General features: G+C 43.8%; 1 protein-coding gene across 1 annotated transcript in view; it reads right to left on the minus strand.

Annotated features, from left to right (window-relative positions):
* unc13c (unc-13 homolog C (C. elegans)) overlaps positions 1 to 22,299 on the minus strand; it is a gene marked incomplete at both ends in the record, with an annotated part of 262,328 nt that overhangs the window by 107,356 nt on the left and 132,673 nt on the right. The window contains 2 exons of the mRNA XM_080729663.1: positions 11,352 to 11,437; positions 16,171 to 16,304. Coding sequence (XP_080585789.1) covers positions 11,352 to 11,437; positions 16,171 to 16,304 — 220 coding nt within the window. The remainder of the gene's footprint in view (positions 1 to 11,351; positions 11,438 to 16,170; positions 16,305 to 22,299) is intronic.

Here is a 22,299-nt window from a genome sequence, read left to right on the forward strand (position 1 = left end):
GAGTGAACCCCAGAAACATAAACTCCCAGAGCAGCAATCCCTCTTCCTTAAGCCTCTGTTGCCTTTGGCTGTACCATCCTATACTGTCTCTCAAATATGCGCAGATGATGCTCAGACACTGCCAAACACACATACACAGACAAACAAACAAACAAATGCATCAGATTCTGAGTCATGCCGAAGTGATGGCAAGCCCTTCTGTCTTGATGATATGAAACCAGAGTGGATATTCAGAGGATGTGCTCATCTGAGACTGATTTTTGTTGTCTCTCTGTCTCTCCCTCTGTGGCAGGACAGAGCTACAGACAGAGCAGTGCTATGGTTCAGCAACATCTGCCCACACTGTCTGTCTTCTTATCAGGGTCGCCATCATTCCCTCCATCATTCTTGGTGTCACTCACTCTAAAATGTTGCTCTGTGTTCTGCCTTCATCTCCCTCCGTCTCTCTCTCTCTGTCTCTCTCTCCTATCATCACAGTGAATATTACTAGCCTCTTGGCCCCTCTATTAGCTAGATTTATACTCAGTAGCGCGCCAGTGTCAGGTGCTGAAAAGAGGTGATCATAATGCATCACACATCGCGACAAGTTTGTGAGGTTGTAAATCGCCTCTTTTGGTATGAAACAGGCTCATCTCCGCCTTGTCTCTATTGTTCTCTATAAGGCCTTTCATATAGCTTTGTAATTCCTCTCTCTGTTTCTCTGTCTCTCTGTCTCTCTCTCTCACGCACGTGCACAGACGTGCACGCTCACACAGAGATGTTTAAAATTAGCAGCATCCCTCGCTGTGCCAGAGGCCCTGGCACCAGAGGCACTGCGAACGGGAAGTGGAAAATACATCAAAGACTTCATTAAGTAATGTGAGTGCACGGGCAAGAGCGCGTGCACGCACACACACACACACACACACACACACACACACACACACACACACACACACACACACACACACACACACACACACACACACACACACACACACATGCATGCTTGTGCACGCGTGTGCAAACACAAACGCTTTCTCGCAAGCACATACATGCAAGTACATAATCTGTTTAGTTCTTCTCACTTTTTCTCACAGTACATTCTTTCACAAAAGCATGCATGAACACATTCACCGCACACACGCACATACACGAACGCACACACACACACACACACACACACACACACACACACACACACACACACACACACACACACACACACACACACACACACACACACACACACACACACACACACACACACACACACACAGAGAGCCAGCCGTCCCATCACTCCTGTGTGCCGTCTTATGTAAACAAGTCAGTGTGAGTTAATTCCGTCTGGTTGGAGCAGAAAGGAGGAGGGGGGAACAGAGACCCTGGCTCCTCCTGGCTCTGAACTATGATGACCTCATTAGACACATTCATCTGAGGGAGAAAACCTACGACACACATTACATAGGATATATACATGCATAATACATGCACATGTACTGTTTTATACACACACACACACGCAAGCACACACACACAGACACACATGTATTACTAGATCAGCTATTTTCGGCGTGCAACAGCGGCACACAACTGCCGTTGCTGTCGGGGAAAAACTCTTATTTCCATATTCTATCTTTTCGTGTTTTTTTTTGCAAATTAACGCGCTACTTGATCATAGTACAGCATCACATGAAAGCATCAAAAGTAGTAGATCCACAAGCTCGAAAACTTGTGGCAGCTACTTTTGCAATTTTTTATTTTGAATCCTGAAAAGTAACTTTTCTTTTTTTTTTTTTTTTTTTTTGACATAGTGAGGTTCCCATCGACCCTCAGGGAGAGAAAGAAAAAGGGAATGCTATTTCATGGCCACCAATTACTATTTCGTGGCCTCGAATTACAATTTTGTGGCCACAAATTACTATATTGTGGGAAAGAAATACTTAATTCGAGGGTATGAATTAAATTGTTATTTCATACCCTCGAATTAAGTATTTCTTTCCCACAATATAGTAATTCGTGGCCACGAAATTGTAATTCGAGGCCACGAAATAGCATTCCCTTTTTTTTTCTCTCCCTGAGGGCCGATAAGGGGCTCCGTATCCCACCCTCTACTATAGACTGATCTTCTGAGCGCTTCCCCGTAGATCAAGGGTCTTCAAAGTTTTCAGGCCAAACACCCCTTAGTTGAGTGAGAAATGAAGCAGGGACCCCCACAACCTTATCATAAATTCCATTTAGTTTCATTGTTTGACAGCACAGTCATCAGTGTATCATGTCAATTTGTGTGTTCAGGTATTTAACACTTGAGCTGTCATTGCCTAATAAACTTGACGTTTCACTCCGTACTTAATCTGCTCTATTTCCCCTCTACACCAAACCTCTTTGCCGAAAATAGCCGATCTACAAGCTCACAACACCACGCAGCGTGAGGCGTTGTGGGCTTGCAGATCTGCTATGTTCGGCTACAGTTCTCAGAATATGGACGCTAGGGTTCAAGTTGTTAATATAAAAAGTATTGGAATATTTGGAGGACCCCCTGTAGTAACTCTGAGGACCCCCTAGCGGTCCCGGACCCCCTGTTAAAGACCCCTGCTGTAGATGCCAACTGTGGTGCAAACAGCAGCCAGTGGTGGAGTAGAAGTAAAATGATTGAAAATGGGAAATACTCAAGTAAAGTACAAATACTCAAAATTGTACTTAAGTACTGTACTTAAGTAATTGTAGGCTACACATTACTTTACACTACTGTTTACACCGCAGCTAATGGCGGCGGCGCCCTCTCCAGGGTGTCGTTCAAGAAATCGGTCAATAGGCTACTTGTGTGGGGACATTTTGCCCTCACACGTAGGCCTAAAGTAATGCGTGGAAGTAATGTGCGCGTATGCACACACACACACACACACAGTCCTGGAATGTGACTGGTCGTGCGTCTGTAACTCCTCCATTACCAGGGCAAGCTGTCATCAGTGCTGTCACCCCCCTCCCACACACACGCACACACACGCGCACACACACACACACACACACACACACACACACACACACACACACACACACACACACACACACACACACACACACACACACACACACACACACACACACACACACACACACACACACACACACTCTCTCAGCCGCAGGGCCTCAGTTGGCATCCTGTCCAGTGAGTGGTCATTACAGTAATTGAAATCCTGCTGTTCCTCCTCTCACGGCTGACAAATGTTTGACGGAACTGTACTGGACTCTGACACCTCCACCTTTAACTGTTTGCAAACCACTGAATGTCATGTTTCTGGTTCTCAAACGTCTCTCTCTCTCTCTCTGGCCCACAGAGACAGACACATGCCAGTAAGGACAACATGACACGTCTTGTTCCTCATGAGGAGCACTTCTCTTTCTGCTAAATTACTGCTGGTTTGCCAGCGCTCCTTCCAGCTGCTCGTGTTTTTGCTCTAGCTTTGAGGCTCCCGGCATAGACAGGCTGCTGAGACCGAACAGGAGTGCTGAGTCTCACAGCAGTTATCCTCAACACATACACACTGGTGGAAAGTAACTCAGAGCTGCTCTTTGCCTCAGCACACGCACATACGTGCACACATAGATGTCAAATGTCAAATGATAAATGGTGTGTTTATTTAGCTCCAAAATGCTCCAAAATGCTTTACAATGTGCCTTAGAGTCACCCATTCACAAACCGATGGCCAGAAATGGACAGAGTACTCGACCCCAGTACTTGAGTAAGAGTAGAGATAACCCTCCACTTCAAGTAAAAGAAGCTCTGTCAAAATGTTACTCAAGTAAGAATAAACAAGTACTTTCAAAGGGTTAGGGTTAGAGTACATGCTTTAATTGGCCCTGAGAAGAAATGTAATAACACACAAACTGCACTATGCAGTTTGTATGCTTTGCTCTGACTACTAACTGCAACAAATCCTATTTATTTTTTATGTATGTTTTCTGTACATCTTTCTGTACATATGGGCGTCTTACTGGTTATTATTATTATTTATTTATGTTTCATTATTTTCTGAGATTGTCCTGCAACTCATGGGGATTGAGGGTGGGAGGGATAGCGGAAGGAGTCTATTATGTTTGCTGTTTTATGTCCACCTGATATAAGCCAATGTCACTGTATACTCGCCCCTGGGCTTTATGTAAAACGTAATAAAAAGATTTGAAAAGAAGAAGAGTACATGCTTTAAAGTACAAGTAAAAGTACATTTATTATTTTTTGACATCTATGAATTACTGTAATTTTTCCACATTGAATTTATAGGACCTTGTAACTCTTGTTTCAGATAAGTAACTCTGAAACCACCTGCACTGCATGCACTGAAGTGCTTGCTTGTAGAACCAGCTTGTAGAAACACTGATAAAAACAAAGACATTACTGAACCAGAGATATTAAAATCATTTTAATCCTACACTCCCATACAAGATGTAACAATACAGAAACCGCTTGAACTAGTATGATCACTACTAGATTAACATAATGTATTTTGTATTGTATTTTTTGCATACGAAGAAGTGTAAACGGAAGGAAAACAAGGCCATGTAGTAGCCATGTTCGATCCTCATTCGATGACCTCTTGTCATTGGACTGGCTAGCGGAGTGAGAAGCAGAGCAGATGTGTGGCCAGGGAAGAAAAAAGAAAACAGCCAACCTAAAAGGTACTTTTCAGCCTTCCTAGAAATGTAAAAGTACAATATTTGGCCTTGGAAATGCAAGAGTATTAAGTATCACAATAATGTAATACTCAAGTTCCTCCCTGTGCAAAGACCGTAAAAGGCCTTATTCAGGGTGTTCCTGTTGGGCAGGATGTTCTAACTGTACCTGTGCCGTGCTGATCTTAATTGTGACTACTGTACATGTGATGTTGTTCATTGTGACTAATAGAATATTCAATCAATCAAAGTAAATACAAATCCTCTGAATCTGTACTTAACAGTACAGTACTCAAGTACATTCACTCAGTTACTGTCCACCACGGCTGATGGCAGAGGAGGGAGCCAGGGATCGAATCAGGAACCTTTTGTTTCTCAAGCGGCTGCTCTACCTCCTGAGCTACTGCTGGCCCAAACACATGCATTCCCACCACCCATGCAAACAAGTGTGGTCTGTCACCTCTGGTAACACTTATTATGATAGGCACATACTGTAGGAGTACACACACACACACACACACACACACACACACACACACACACACACACACACACACACACACACACACACACACACACACACACACACACACACAGACAAACACACAACACACGTGTGCGCGCTTGCGTCATGTAATGCATGCAACATTACATTGCCTATACACACCCCCTCCCCATGGCGATAACACATCACATTTCACCATGTCATTAAACTGCAGAAGTAAATAATGCATCAACCTATATACTGTATATATTGTTGCTGTCGGGTGGAAACCTTCTATGTCCAAAACTGAGAAGTTGTAGAACGGCTATTTTTGAAACGTTTGCTCGATACTGTTGTATGAAAACGTTGGTAGTTAATTTACAAAAAGAAAAAACACAAAAGGTTTAAATATGGAAATACATGGTTTCTGTCCGACAGCATCAATATGTGGTCTGCATGCATATTTTAGTGTCTGTGTGTGTGTGTGTGTGTGTCCGCGTGCACGCACGTGCGTGTGTAGTAAGTGCATGTGCGTGCGCCGCATAAATTATCAGTGGTTCGGCACCTGGTTGCCATAGAAACGCAGTGGCCTTAGTAGGGAGAGGGGGGAGCAGGCGTGTGCTGTTGAGACAAGGATAAATTGCTGGGAAGAGATTTTACTGCTCCTCTCCTCTGCCTTCAACGCACACATGTATACACACATGTATACACCAGGGGCATAGTTCTGCCGATTTAAAAGGACTCCAATACGGAACTAAAACTTCCTATGATTGGCCGCTAGTTGCGCTGTTTTCCCCCCCGGCCGATTGCAAAAAGAATTGCCCTCCATTGGATCCCATTCATTTTCCCCTTTCGTTTTCTAACCTTAATTAACATTTCCATGAATACTGTATGGTTCCTATCGCGAGTTAAAAATTGCCTTTCAATCACCATCATATTCGTTTTGTCGAAATGTGGTCCAATGTATTTTAAAATAAATGATAAAGTTGCGGGGGGGGCGTGGACAACTAAACTGATACCAGCCGGCTGTGTTCTTCTTCGTGTGCTGTATTTCGGGAGGCTCCGACCACATTCTCCCATGTATCCCTGCGTTGCACGTGACCGTTGGCAGCCGATAGCATCTCTGATGCCTTTACAATTCTATGATGGCGACACCCATTCCAAGGAGTAGAAAGGGCAATTTGCGCTGCATAGAAACCAATGGCTTCGCTTCGTCCATATTTTTCTACAGTCTATGGTATACACACACACATGCAAATACTGCATACACACACATACACACGAATGTATATGTTACAGTTAGATTGGGTAACTCAGTTAGATTGTGGTAAGAGCGCTCGTTTTGTAGTTCACCACACACCCCTACCACCACCTGGATCAATTCATTTGATAGTCTCTTATCAGCGCACCTGTGTAATTCTGCGTAGTCCCCATGAGATGGCGACAACAGCCATTCACTTGTGTAGTCGCCCGACGTCACTTGTTTGCGACCCTTCTCTGTTGTTTACTAGCAGCCTAGCTCAGATGTAGTTAGCCATTAGCTTACTATGCCTAACTCTAACCCTAACCCTAACCTCAGTAAAACTAACCCTAACCCTAACCCTAACCCTAACCCTAACCCTAACCCTAACCCTAACTTCCGTGGGATGAGGCGCTATCATTCCTGCCGACGCTACGTTGTTGTTATTGTGGATCAAAGCGACCGCAATTGTTCTGCCCCGCGCTGCACGACGGGCGCTCCGTTTCTCGATCTAACTGTTTCTCGATCTAACCGTACATATACAAAGCAGGTATCAGGAATATTCCCAAACCATGACCTCAATCCAATCCCCACTGTTGTCTGATTAGAGCTGCCTCGCCGATCTACAAGCTCACATTTCATCACAATGCAAGCTTTTAGATATGGTATTTCCTCTATTTGTGTCAATTGAAATATCTATACTATAATTTTGCGAATGTCTGTCTGAGTGTCTGTCTGTCTGAAACAGCGTTTCTCCTCAGTGGCTGGAGCAATTGATCTGAAATCGCATCACCATCAGCATATGAACACACCTGACATAACTGTGAAGCCCGTTTGTCACTTTCACAAATCGTATGCTGTATATTAGCATTTTTATGGTGTATCTACTATCTATTCTGCATCTAGCATGAGGCACATCTATTCTGCATCTAGCTTGAGGCAAAATGTTTAACCAGCTCTGTGTGTGTGTGTGTGTGTGTGTGTGTGTGTGTGTGTGTGTGTGTGTGTGTGTGTGTGTGTGTGTGTGTGTGTGTGCAGGCAGGCGGGTGTGTGTGCAGGCGGGTGGGCGGGCGGGCGGGCTGGGGGGGGGGGGGGGGGGGGGGGTGGGGGAACAGTATCTCTGTAGCCATTAAACGAAACGGGTTTCTTACATTGATGCTCCTACATCATGCAAGCACCAGTTAAAGTTACTTTCCATCCCTCATATACTGTGTACACAGTGCACATCCCATAGCCCACACACTGCACATCATTTTGGAGCTCATATCTTTGAACGGGTAAGGGCTAGTTTAAATATATGAATGTTAAAAACTAAAAACTAAATCCCCATGAATGGCATGCCAACAATCAGGACACCAGGTTGAAAGTGACTGTTTATTTAATGATCAATCAATCCATCCATCCATCCATCCATCCATCCATCCATCCATCCATCCATCCATCCATCCATCCATCCATCCATCCATCCATCAATCAATCAATTCAAGTTGGAACTGGATTGGAAATCCAAAGTCCCAATGTACAATTTCACAATGAGCGTTGTGAGCCTGTAGATCTGCCATTTTCACTCCCGGAGCAAACGTCTCATTTGTCTTTGGGTCTTGAGCTAGAACGTTTGGGAACCACTGGATTACAGACAACAGACAGAAGACAGTACTTGTGTCTCAGGGTACTGTAACAGTACTCTCCTTCTCACTGGAGGCAGCGTAGAGGCATGGCTGACAGGGAGTGATGGATGGCAGATGCTGGGTGGAACTGATACAATAACAGAGCGGGGGGAAACGCAGCTCTGACAGAGATGCAGACCCCTACCAGCCTATCTGCCAATGTAAACACAACTCACCAAGTCTGAGCTGGACATACTTTGTTTGACTTGTTGGCGTAAATGAAATAAAAAATTACTTCATGTCATTTACGAATGGGTCTTTAAAGTAGTAGTTCACCAAAAATCAATCAATTATCAATTACACACCCCACGAAGACTTGAATTCATGGAGATCTTTTAGTTTTTGTCGCATTCCTAAGCCCATAACTTGATGACCGGTGGACTCTCTAAGTACACATTAAATTAGAGTAAATAGTTACAAATGGTATGGGATCCATTAAGTTCCATTTGTACACTCTCCAAGTTAAAGTGACACTGATAATGTTAATGTGTAAGAGGCCATTTTGTCTATTGTACATATTTGACACTTAGCTGCAGTCTCTGAGCTCCCATGATGTCCCATGGCTCACAGTGTTTATCTCCAACACTGTAAAAAAACATGCCAAAATGGATAAATAATTTGATTTAATTGTATCCTGGAATCAATCTGATATTGTGTTGCTCATTTCACCAAGTTGTGTTGCAGCGATACCCCTCACTGTACCGCGATGCCTACTTTATCTTTTAATAGGCCTTGTAATGTTGCAGACCGCCACATTTACTTTATCTGTTTTTTTAATGTCTAGAGTTTAAAGAGTACTTTGGATTTGGCGAGATTCGAGACGGATACAAAGTTTTCTTTCTCACTGTGAGAAATGAGTCGTGACAAGACAGAGTGTTCTAAAACACCACAAGCTCATTTGTCAACGGCGACGTAGCTTGTCATTCTGTCGTCGCATTCTATATGCAACATATGCTACTGTACGTGTATTTTTAATTGCCAATGCTTTTGTACTTTTACTCAAGTACACATTTTGAATGTAACCTTTTACTTTATGTAACAGAGTATTTACAAATGTTTCACTATGTGCATGTTGCTGTCCACCAGAGGTGGTGCTGGAACATTCACCACATGATGCATGTAGAGGGTGCTGTCCATGGTACTGAAACATTCACCACATGATGCATGTAGAGCATACATGGGCAACTGGCGGCCCGGGGGCCACATGCGGCCCCCACCTTCAGTTAATGCGGCCCGCAGGTTAATACCGGAATACTGATATTTATTATATTTCAGCTGTTACAATTCCAAACATGACCTGCTTTAATTCAGTCATTCTATATTAGTAGCTTAATGACTAGTATAGTAGTATTAAAATGTCTTTTTTATGTCCAATGTATTTGTATTTAGATTCATAAAGTTAACATGAGTATATCACTAAATGCGTTTGAAATGGAATCAAAATGTTAAATTTAGGATTCCAATTAAAGAATAACAAAAAATAATTCAGGATTCCAATTCAAAAGAAGCAAAAATAGCCGATCTACAAGCTCAAAACGCATCGCAGAGCTTATAGATCGGCTATTTTTTTTTTACTGAAACATTCACCATATGATGCACGTAGAGGGTGCTGTCCATGGTACTGAAACATTCACCATATGATGCACGTAGAGGGTGCTGTCCATGGTACTGAAACATTCACCACATGATGCATGTAGAGGGTGCTGTCCATGGTACTGAAACATTCACCACATGATGCATGTAGAGGGTGCTGTCCATGGTACTGGAACATTCACCACATAAAGGGCGAGGTCACGCCAATTCTTTGCCATCTGGCCAGTGATGTATATCGGACCAGTTACCCATATATGGAGACCCCTGGTACCCATATATGGCGATCTATATATTGTATTAAAGATATGCTGTAAGAGCCCAAACATGCTTACTAAGTTATTCATTATGTGAAAGTCCTATGATATCTATGACATCTGACATCATATCCTTTTATGCCCATACATGGAGATCCCTGCCTGTAGAAATCTGTCTTGGCCATATATGGATTCTGTTAGTGTGGTATGTGGCCGATGTGGCCTCCATATATGGGCATTCCCCTATGAAGTCCTGTTAGATATGGGCTTAATATTGATGACATCAGGGAACTCCATATATGGGCATAGAAGCGATTCTGTTAGTGTGCCATCACAGTGAAGCCAGAGCGTGATGTCAGAGCGGCAAACCCATTCTGTTAAGAGTGGTTCCCCTGCCATCACAGCAAACCCATAGACCTGTGATGTCACAGTGATGTGTCAGGGGAACCACAGTGGCAGGCATGATCTACAGAGATACGCGTACAAGATGTGCCGGTTTTCATAGTTAACTATAGTTAACTGCGACCTACGGTCGCAACAAGTAGCTATTCTACACGTGATTTATACAATTAACCAGAATGGGGCCTGTGCTGAGAGCCTAGCTCCGCCCCTTCTTATGTAATCTACAGTGGCAATGATTTGTTATCAATACCTATTACTGTTAGTGTCACAGTGCAGCCTGATTGCACTGCACTGTAAACTGTCCCATGAGGCGGGTACACACACACACACACACACACACACACACACACACACACACACACACACACACACACACACACACACACACACACACACACACACACACACAATGTATACATGCACTTAAATCACAATATGTCTCTCTCTCCCTCGCACAAACACGCGCACGTGCAGAGGACTCAACATGCAGTATCTTGTACAGATCCTCTGGTGGGTAGTTGAAGTCTTGATCAATGGTTTAGCTTGATTAAAACCAACTTGTCGGGTCCGTGCAGTGGTCAATACAGAGACATTACATGGCAGTGTAATGCAGATAGGCAGCAGCACACAGCCCACGGCAGATAGCCCATAAACAACACTGAGATAGCAGCCCATAAACACCACTCACACACCAAGTATGACACGCACATGTGTGCACTTAAATCACTATCACTCTCACACACACACACACACACACACACACACACACACACACACACACACACACACACACACACACACACACACACACACACACACACACACACACACACACACGCGCGCGCGCGCGCGCACACACACACACGCACACACACGCACACACACACGCGCACACACACACACACACACACACACACGACATAATGAGGTTTTCGCCCGACAGTGACGACAAGCGAGCACTTACACGCACAGGAACACGCACACACATACACACACAAGCATACGCACGGTCGCACACAAGTCACATGCAGTATTAATCCCAATGCGTTCCCATTACTGACCTTCCATGGCGTATTTCATATCCAGGGCGAAGAGGTTCCATGTGATCTCGGCGCTGATCTTACCCATGTTCAGCTCCTGCGGAAACCTGGAGAGAGAAGATTGAAACAATTGAAATGAAGAGCCTTCCCTCATAATAATAGCACGCTCGGCTGGGCAGCCTGATGGCTCCTTCAACACCCCACCACTTACCAGATGTGCAGGACGGATGTGGAAGGCAGCGGGCGACCTTCCTAATCTGACTATAATTCCTCACCATTTCAATGCGTCTTTTATTTCAATAGAGAAGGGAGAGAGAGGCGGGGAAAACGGGACAGACTTTAAGGCGTGATTCACAGTGGTGGTGGAAATATATTTTTGCCAGGGACCCTCATAGGCAGTGCCGTGTTCTACGTGATACGGGGGTATACGCTGTATGCTGTGAAGAAAAAAAAAGATTCAAAAAGCGTATGCCCTCGTGAACCTTTCAAAGTAGCGAATCTGATAGGCATTATGCACTGGCGTATGGGTTGGCCACAGGAATGGACACAGATTGTAGATTATAGTATGCCCCCCAAAAAATTATAGAACACACCACTGCTCATAGGGTACTGATTGTATTGCTATATTAACACATTTTACTGGGGCACCCCCCCAGCCCCACCCCCGGACCACACTTTGACAACCATTGATTTATATTTCGCTTGGTAGCATCAGATCTACAAGCTCAAAATGCACAGTGCAGCTAACTAAGAACAATCCTTATATATTGACAAGGTAGCCAAGTCAATGCCTCGCCAATAGTAAGAGGTGTATATTTCAGCTTTCCTGAAGTGAGCGTGGTCAATTCAGGTTGAACAAACATCAGATCTCAACAAAGTCCTATGATCAGCATTGCTACTGTAGATCCCTCGGGAGTGTTGTTATTGCAGACACAGGCAGCATAGAACAAAGATAGTTTTCCTCCTGATTTGTTCCGTCTGAAAAGGGGCCATTTTAATGTGAGTGTCCGGAACATAAGTATGAGGCTTGTGAATAATGGATCCAATAATTACTTGGATCCTTGGAGCGAAAGGGATCGGTCGTAGTTTGAGTTCTATGGTCACTTGTCCATTGAAATTAAGAGACTCACTACACTCTATGGTCACTGCACTATTGAAATTAAGAGGCTTGCTACTGCACTTCTGGTCAATCAAGGAAATCAATCAAAGTGTGAGAGTCAGAGTTTCTCCCGTCGTCTTTGGTATAACTCAACCTTAAAGAGTGGCCGAGCACGAGAGCTAATGACAGCAAGAGATACAACAGAGAGAGAGGGGGGAGGGGGGAGAGTGGCGGTGACTCATTTGGTGAGCAAATTGCTATTTTGAAGGCCTATGGATTACCAGTCAAACCTTTTACATCAATGGTTTAATTATCCGTGCCCTCACATGGTGGGTGATGGGCGGACATTTACAGACGACAGCGGCGACGAGAGCCTCGGCTCCACAGGAAGGTCAATTTCCCCGACACACAGACCACCCCTGTCAAACACAATCGCCGGGACCATTTGGTCCGGAACAGTAATCATTTGCTCAGTGCGGACGTTACCGCGGGGCAAACAATCACACACACACACACACACACACACACACACACACACACACACACACACACACACACACACACACACACACACACACACACACACACACACACACACACACACACACAATATACAACTCAGCACCTGCGCTTTGTTCCAACTCCACCTCTGGAATGCCCTTTATGTGGTGGAACAACATCCAACTCTGTGACAACTAAAAAAGATTTATCCTCCTCACTGGCGACAAATAAAAACAAAACCAGAAAAAAAGCGCCCAGTAAACAATATTCTTTCTCTTCTTGTTGTCTGCAGTATCTCTCCCCCAGTGGTGTAAAGTAACTAAGTACATTTACTTAAGTAATGTACTTAAGTACAATTTTGAGTAATTTGTACTTTACTTGAGTATTTCCAATTTCCAGCACTTTTACTTCTACTCCATAAATATTCCACTAAATGTATTTGAAAACTTTAGTTACTATAGTTACTTTGCAGATACAAATTATAATATTATAAAACACACATAAACCACTTTAGCCCTGTTTTATACCTTGGCTTTTCGAAAATAGCCGATCTACAAGCTCACAACGCGTCGCGATGCGACGCATTGTGAGCTTGTACATCTGCTATTTTCAAACATTTAGGTACTTTTACTTTTGGTACTTTAAGTACATTTTGATGCCAATACTTTCATACTTTTACTCAAGTACATTTTGAATTCTGCACATTTACTTGTAACGGAGTACATCTACAGGGCTTAAGTACAAAATGTGAGTACTTTTTCCACCACTGCTCTCCCCCTCCCTCCCTCCCTCCCTCCCTCCCTTCCCCTATTGTCTTGTGTTCTTTCCTTCATACTCCCACGGTGTGTTCAAGGCTCGCTAGACAATCACAGCCTGGAGCGAACCCTAAACGTATGTCATGACAGCACACTGCGACAACCTCCATTTGCATCTCGTGAGCTTATTATTATGATGCTCGCGCTGGGAAAAGTGCTTACATGTGACAGCAATGCCTCCCCTCTCTGTGTTTCTAAGAACTAATCAAACCCGTTTTTGTTCGATCGACCTACATACAGTGACACAACATTTCAGAGCCCAAGGGGTTTAAACCATCATCCGCAGCGGGAGAGTCACCATGGCAGAAACAAACAAACAAAACAAACACATTCACAGGCATTCTTCTCAGGCGGTGGTTGAGAGTTGCTGTGGAGCTGTGTCACAGACATTACTGTGAGATGACAGGGCAGCATTACTGGGGGCGTCACAAGGGGAGGGGAAGTGGGTCTGGGTTACAAGGGCCCAAGGTGGAGGGGCCTTAATTATTATAAACTTTAGCTATTGGGTTAGGTAAAAAAAAAAAAAAGCAGATATACAAGCGCGGCTGTGAGCTTGTAGATCTGCTATTTTTGGAAATGTGTGCAAGTATTTTTTAAGCGAACATTTTGCTTCTAGGGGGTCCCTGGAACTAAATATTTTGAGATGGGAAAAATAGGTTTTTCAAAAAACCTTAGAAGGATTTGAAACAAATGTTCAAGATTTTTCAAAAATAGCAGACCTACAAGCTCGCAGCGCGGCACTCGGTGCCGCGCTGTGAGCTTGTATGTCTGCTATTTTTCAATAGTTAAAGCACAAAATAATGCGCAATAATGCATTCCCAGTCAATGAATCCTTGTACCCAGGGCCCAGAATTTGGTGCGACACCCCTGAGCATTACTGGGGCTGTCCTTGCTATGAGCACCGCTAAGGCCCTATTTTAACAGCGGAAGTTTGCACCATGGCGCATGGTCTTAACTTAACGCTTTGGGTGTCCACGCCATTTTGTCTATCTACGGGACACGTGTATGTGGGCGCAACATGTTAGCGCCTGGCGCAACATCATGCCCTGACTTGGTCATGGGTGTGTTTTGGGCATTACATTAATTACACCGAGCAGAGAACAAATAAGAAAGAAAGAGCAAGAAAAAGGCAGTGGGCTCAGAAAGACATCGAGGGAGAAAAACTGAAAGTAAAAGACACCTCTATAAAATGTTGCTGAGGCAAGCAGTACTCAGGTTTCATCCTGTCATGTGATGCGCTTGATTATACTTCCCCCCAAAGTCCTCCTCCCCTGCGGTGTATGAGTCAACCCCCCCACAAACACCCCCCCACAACACGCCTGCATTCCATCCATAATAAATACATACATCTAAGTCTCAAAACGACTGGAGCAATATGTATTCATATTCTTCCTCAAACCTTTCCAGTGTGAACTTTAAAGCTTGAATTAGCACTGAATTTTATCCACCTGTTTCCGCGAGAATTTACTGTAGCATTATCTGTGGGACACTTCCGGTTAACAGCAGACATACAAGCTCACGTCGCGTCGCAGATGCAACCGGTGTGAGCTTGTAGATCGTTCTCGGCTGCGACGCCGGAAACTGCCGCACACCTTCTGCGCAATGTACGATGGGACGTGGGAAAGTTGTGGACAGGCTTGGCTGACAGGAAACTTCCATGACCCCATACTCCCATAGAACAGTGTTTTGCACCGAAACCTGAAACTTCCAACCGTGAACTAATAATGTGTATTCATCCAAATGCTCTCATGTTGGAGTTAAGCCAAACCCCTAGGACACATTCACATATTGTCAAACAGGCCTATATTCTAAGTTCTAACCACAACTTTCTAAGGCCCCTATGGGTTCATGTAGAGATGTGCCATTTCACGTTTTTTCGTTTCCTGAAAATGTCCTGCAAATGGATTTTTTCCACAGGTTTCTTTCCATGATTTGCCTTTCCTTTTTTTATGGAGATTGGAGCGTATTTTTTACAAAAACCCGCAAATGGTAAGAAACTACTCCATTCCCATTGAAAACCTTCATGATTTAAACTTCGAGTCAGAGAAGGTCATAAAAATAACAAAAATAGCTGATCTACAAGCTCAATGTTCTGCCAATCCACTGGAAATCTACTGTTTTGCCAATGGCAGGACGTGAGAAGTTTTGAAATGGTACAATGACCAGCTACATGGCAAGTCAATATGCTTCAATAAGTATATATACAGGGTATATATATAGCAATGACATGGCAAACCAGAAGAGACTGAAAGACTGACTCAGCCTTCGTGTAGGCGACGATAGGAAGCCCTTCTGAGATAGACAGAAAGGTTGTCTCATGGCAGGTCTTTATTTGCAGAGGAACGTTGTTTGAAGCTTGTTTAAAGGGGAATTCAGTTATTGCTATTTAATGATTTGAAATTTAGTGACACATTACGGTACGTACTGGTTAATGACGGGTGTGTAGCCTGTCCGGTCCTCGTCGATCACAGACACCATGAGGGTGATGAGCTTCGGCCAAAAGTCCAGGTTCTTTATTGATGGGCCCTGTTCCTCACGGGGGATGTCCTGCTTCTTAGCCTGGAGAGAGAGAGAGAGAGAGAGAGAGAGAGAGAGAGAGAGAGAGAGAGAGATAGAGAGAGAGAGAGAGAGAGAGAAGAGAGAGAGAGAGAGAGAGAGATTAGGAGGAGGGTGTGGGTATGTCGCCTAAAAAGAGATGATGTTGAGTCTAGAGTGAAAGGTAAAATTAAATGTCTGCGTACACACACACACACACACACACACACACACACACACACACACACACACACACACACACACACACACACACACACACACACACACACACACACACACACACACACACACACACACACACACAAAGAGGAGCTGAGGGGCATCTTTATACAGTTATTCATGCATTTATATTTCCTACTGTACATTATTAGTTATAAAGCGTCTTGCTGCGGACAATGTTATTCAGGTTTTTAATGCCTTCCTGCAGTAATTGATTTACTTGAACAGAGTTGGCCTGAAAGCGAGACTCTGAGATTAAACTTCTCTAAGGGAGTTGGACCAAAAAAATTAATATATTTTTTTAGCACACGGCCAAAGGCTGTGGATCTTATAAGAATTGTTTCTCGCATGGCAACGGCTGAATTGATCTTTAGTTCAACTGAGCCTGCAGTGTTCACATCTCAAGCTTTTAAAAAACAATCCAACCGTGTCATCAGTGTCTATATCATCGACGGCTATTTTCTTCAGGTCTAATTGGTGGAGATGATTTCTGATGCACATAGCAGAAAATCATTTTGTCCTTCCCGATTCCAATTCCGTTTCCTGCAACTTATGAATCATTCGATTAATAATTGTTCAAGTGCAGCCACAAGTTAATACAATAATCATGTGAATAATACAGAAAGCGTATCAGAACAACTCTGGACTAAACACATCTTTATTGATTGGCTTTTAACTCACTATACAGCACAAGTTTACTTTCTTTTTCTTCATCTCACGGTCTTATTGCTTTCATTATTTTATTGTCATTTTGATGTCCTTTTTGTCTTTTAAAATGGTACTGGTGTTTTTACTGCGTTGTCTTATATTTCTTTACATTTTCCATTATACGGCACCTTGGCCAACGGCTGTTGCTTTAAGATGTGCTTTATAAATGTATTTGGATTGGATTGGAACGAGCAGTGCTATTGACTACAAACACACACATACACGCACACACCCACACACACAAAACACAGCCAGGTACCATTGACACATGCTGTGTTACTATCTGTGCATACAGTACATGTACAGTACGTATGCCAGCTCCTCGCACCAACAAAGACATGCTTTACGCATACACACACCGGCACTAATAACATTAACTGTCGTTAATCTGCACACAGTAAAGTCCTCAGGGTTCATGTCAACTCAGTTAAAGTATGCAAATGTAACCAAATTGACCTGTAAAGGCACACTTTCAAGAGATTAATTAACACTCAGTATTTCAGTGTATACCCTGCACGTGCACATGCACGCATACACGCATTCCCTCCGTGAGAAAATGTGTTCCTGATTAATAGAAAATTGTGTTAAAAATGAAGCATGTTCCTATTGGGTATTGGATAACTCTGAGCTGAATTATTTAAGAGCCACTAATGACTGCGGCGTGTCACTGGAGGGACGTTTGCATCCAGAGTTAGGGGTGAGGGAACACGCAACACCAGGCAATTTATCCTCAACCCTGGGCTTTAGAAGGTAATCCATTCAGGGGGCAAAAAGCAAAACAACTTGTGCCCCCGCCACCGATTCACAAAAAAAACACATTCCTTCATTGGACATATCCCAGCGATGGAAGGCAACACAAGAGCTTTCACTTGTCATGCAAATGTTGCGACTGGGAGGACTAAAGAATGTCATCTTGTGGGAACAGGGGATTACTTTGTATCACTTTGCATTTCGTTGCTATCTGGGCAGAAACCTTGTATCTCCCTATTTCACTTTTTATGTTTTTTTTTGTTGTCATACTACAGTGTTTGTTAACAGTTTGCCAAACGTATAGATGTACAGTTATATACTAATGCTAAAGTGATAATACAAAAAGCCCTGAGAGCTTGTTTCCGTTGAGGTCCTGTGTATTCAATTGATCAAGACATATAAAGACATACAATACTATACAAGAAATAAACAATACTATGAGCAATTAAAGTATACCGTATTTATAGAAACAGAGGGGGGTCATTTCCTTTAACCAAGCTAGAAGATATGTGCTCTTTCATGGTGGTTTTGAAGGAGGGTAAGGAGTCACACTTTTTGATGGCTATTGGCAGGGCATTTGTCTCTCGAAAGTAGCAAAAATAGCCTATCTACAAGCTCACAACGCATCGTGATGCGTATATTTTTTTAAGTGAAAGTGGTGTCTGTGGGTTGTATAAATATTGAACCAAGGAAAGGTATTAACAAGAGCTTGTGGCTAAATAATAACTGAATTAGCTCCACTGGAACACTCCTGAAAAGTAAGGATTTTGGACATACAAGGTTTCCACGCGACCGCAATGTTTTACTGGTGACAATCCACAACGCGCTGTAGCAGACATTTCATTTCGGCGCGACAAAGCTGCTCCCTCTGCTGTCAGAGCCAGCTTCATGAAAACATAATCACCGTCGGTGTCATGTGAGGTCTGTGTGAAAAGGTAAATCTGGAACAAGCCCCGTGGATTGCTCAAGAGCTTTAACAGCCCTGTTCCGCTCAGTGGCCACGTCGTGGAGCGCTTTGAATTCCATGATTCATGTGACTGGCGGCTGCACGCTGTACGGTGGCAGCAAACAGGGCCATTAAGCAGCTGCATATCTGGACTCGCACGTTTGTGGGCTGTCTGTCACTTACCCAGCACTTTACATTTACCCCATGCTTTACACCTGAGCTTTCTATTTACCCTATGGTTTACATTTACCCCGCCGCTTCACACTACATTGCACACACTGTGTGAGAAAACAAGCTACGAGACGGATAAGGGCTGACGAGTGATGAATTGATTTGAGGCGACGACATAATTCAGGTGTGGGGGTGTGTGTGCGTGTTTGCGCGCACCTGCCTACAATAATGTGTATGGCTAATCGTATACCCCTTCTTCCTCGTGTGTATGTTGCATATCGTCACTCTCGGGCAGAAACCTCGTATCTCCAAATCTGTATGTTTTCTTCCCCCGCAAAGTAAAGCTCTGCTTCATCATACAAGGCTGTCGCACAAAAGTAGTGAAAACAGCAGATCTACAAGCACAAAACGCCTTGCGGTGCGAGGCGTTGTGTGCTTGTAGATCGGCTGTTTTCACTAGTTTAAATCATTTTTAAAATGATAAATACAAGACGAACAGTTTTGGATATACCGGTACAAGGTTTCCACCCGACAACGACGATATGATGGCTGATTCGCTGAGTGGAGAGGTCTGAGTTGTATGTTTCAATAAGACATGCAGCTAAAATGAAAATAAATAGAAACTAGAAGCAGTGCTCTTCCGAGCACAGGTCTCTACCAGGTCAGGTAGGTCCTGGTGGCGCTAAATGTGAAAAGGCTGCCATGTCTTCTTTAGCCTTTAACGGCAATGTGGCCCTGCATGCATGACTTGAGGCATTTTGTTCCAAAAATGTGTTTGGAAAAAGTCGACCTGCTGGTGGCGCTATAACAGGTCAATGTGAAAAGAGTGGCATTTGTTCCTTGACCTAGTGGGAATGTGCGTGCAGAATTCCTCTGTAATCACAAGCTGCGTTCATGATTTAAGTGATTTTGTTCAAAATGGACCAACCCTGCAAACTTTGGAAGCCAATGTTAGCCAATTAGAATGGAATATGAAATATCAGACAGATCTGTCTTGATCTCATGACTATAGAGATACTGTGTAGTGATTTGCATGATTTTTGGAGAAAATCTGTAGGAATACTGGCAATAGTTAGTTTTGCAAAAAACGGCCTCCTGGTGGCGCTAGAACCGGACCATGTGAAAAATGTGGGGCAGAGGTTCTGAATTGGCATCCAGGGAGTGTGTGTGCTCAGTTTGGCAGCGACCGGGCCAACAGCGCCGGAGATTAGCTGGTAACAAACTGGAGGGACGGTCGCACGGACGGACGGACGGACGGACGGACGGACGGAGGGGAAAAGCCAGAAAACATACTCTCCCCTTGCCTTCGGCTAGGGGAGACAACAAATGGAAGCAAAGCGGTAGAGAGCGCGCTGGGAGTACAGCGTGAAAGCAGGATGCGTGCTGACGTATGGAGGAAGGTCACACCTTGGTGCTGGGAATGAGATGCACAGATGATGATGATGGCAGTGCACAGGCCTGGTGATGTGTGGATGTGGGAGGGTGACAGGCTGCTTAATTGGAGATATGAATAATGGAAACAAAAGCCACAGCAGGGGGTGAGTCAGCTATGCAAAACCCCTATAAGTCCCTATATGGAAAGTGTGTGTGTGTGTGTGTGTGTGTGTGTGTGTGTGTGTGTGTGTGTGTGTGTGTGTGTGTGTGTGTGTGTGTGTGTGTGTGTGTGTGTGTGTGTGTGCGCGTGCGCGTGTGTCTGTGTAACTATATTTGTGGGGAACAAATGTCCCCACAAATATAGTTGAATTGAGTTGAGAAAAAGAACAAACTAATTCTGCGCCTCACAAGATAAATGGATGTTTTATGGTTAAAATGATTTGTAGAGTGGAAAAGATCCAGGGTGGGGTATGGGAACAGACATTTAGAGGTCAGGTTTAGGTTGGAGACGTGTCTGATTTATGGTTAGCTCTCAACCCGGGTGACGCATTGTGAGCTTGTAGATCAGATATTTTCGAATTCAGGCTTAGGGTTGAAAATGGAGACAAAAATTGAATCATCAATAAAGCGATAAAGCGATATCCTCACAAGTATAGAAACGTGTGTGTGTGTGTGTGTGTGTGTGTTGCGCATGTTTGTGTGTTTGTGTGTGTGTGTGTGTGTGTGTGTGTGTGTGTGTGTGTGTGTGTGTGTGTGTGTGTGTGTGTGTGTGTGTGTGTGTGTGTGTGTGTGTGTGTGTGTGTGTGTGTGTGTGAAGGTTGGTGAAGGTTGCGTCCTACAGTGCTAAGGAGGATATGAGGTATGCATTCAGCCAACACTGTGTACCTCCCAGTGGTCTCATGTGTATTCCCCTCACGTGGACTCATTGTTAGAGGTGATTAACTACTAGCGCTGCGTCTTCAAACAAGTCAACAAATCAACCTCATGGGCTCCAACCCCGATCCTACTTCAGCACCACTCACATCCCTCACTTTTGGAAGGAGTACTCTGAATCTTTTTTTTTTTTACTTAAAGGAGTCATCACGAGGCAGAAATACTCTGTTACAAGTAAAAGGCCTGCATTCAAAAGTGTACTAGTGTAAAAGTGAAAAGAAAGTCATGAAGATAGACTGATGAAGGTCTAACAAACACAGAAAGGTTGTGATTTCCCATTGAAACACTTTTTTGGCATTTGAAGACAGTGTGCAGTAGTTTTTTTCTTTTTCACTTGAGTTTAAAGTATAAAAAGTATTGGTGTCAAAACGGTACCAAAGTAAAAGTACAAAAATGTCAACCGATCTAAAAAAGCCCACAACGCGTCGCCTTGCGAGCTTGTAGATCTGCTATTTTTTGGCGAGTGACCGCGTCATAAGACGGAGTATAAATCGTTGCTGTCGGGGCAGAATCTTCTTATCTCCATGTTCTTTTTCTTCTTCTTTTCTTTTCGTTAGTTTGCGTGCAACTTGATCATACAGTGTCACACAAAAGCATAAAAGGTGTCGATCTGCCACTTTTTCTATTTTTTCATTTGAATCCTTAAAAGTAACAGTTAAGGACATGAGGTTTCCACCCGACAGAGAGTATTGAGGTTGGGTATTATTTACCACAGTGATGACGACCACCCCATAGAGATGCTAGCAGTTAGCGGTCATCATTCATCATTCCATGTCTCTATGGGGGTGGCGGACTGGCGGTGATGGGGAAGCATTAGCATTTGCTCATAAATTCTCGCAGTGGCGGTGTGCACGAAACTCTGAACGTACAATGAATGGCGTTGAGTGTCGACGTGAG

Source organism: Nannobrachium achirus, assembly GCF_963921795.1.
Source record: "Nannobrachium achirus genome assembly, chromosome: 7".
In the NCBI taxonomy this organism is placed as follows: domain Eukaryota; kingdom Metazoa; phylum Chordata; class Actinopteri; order Myctophiformes; family Myctophidae; genus Nannobrachium; species Nannobrachium achirus.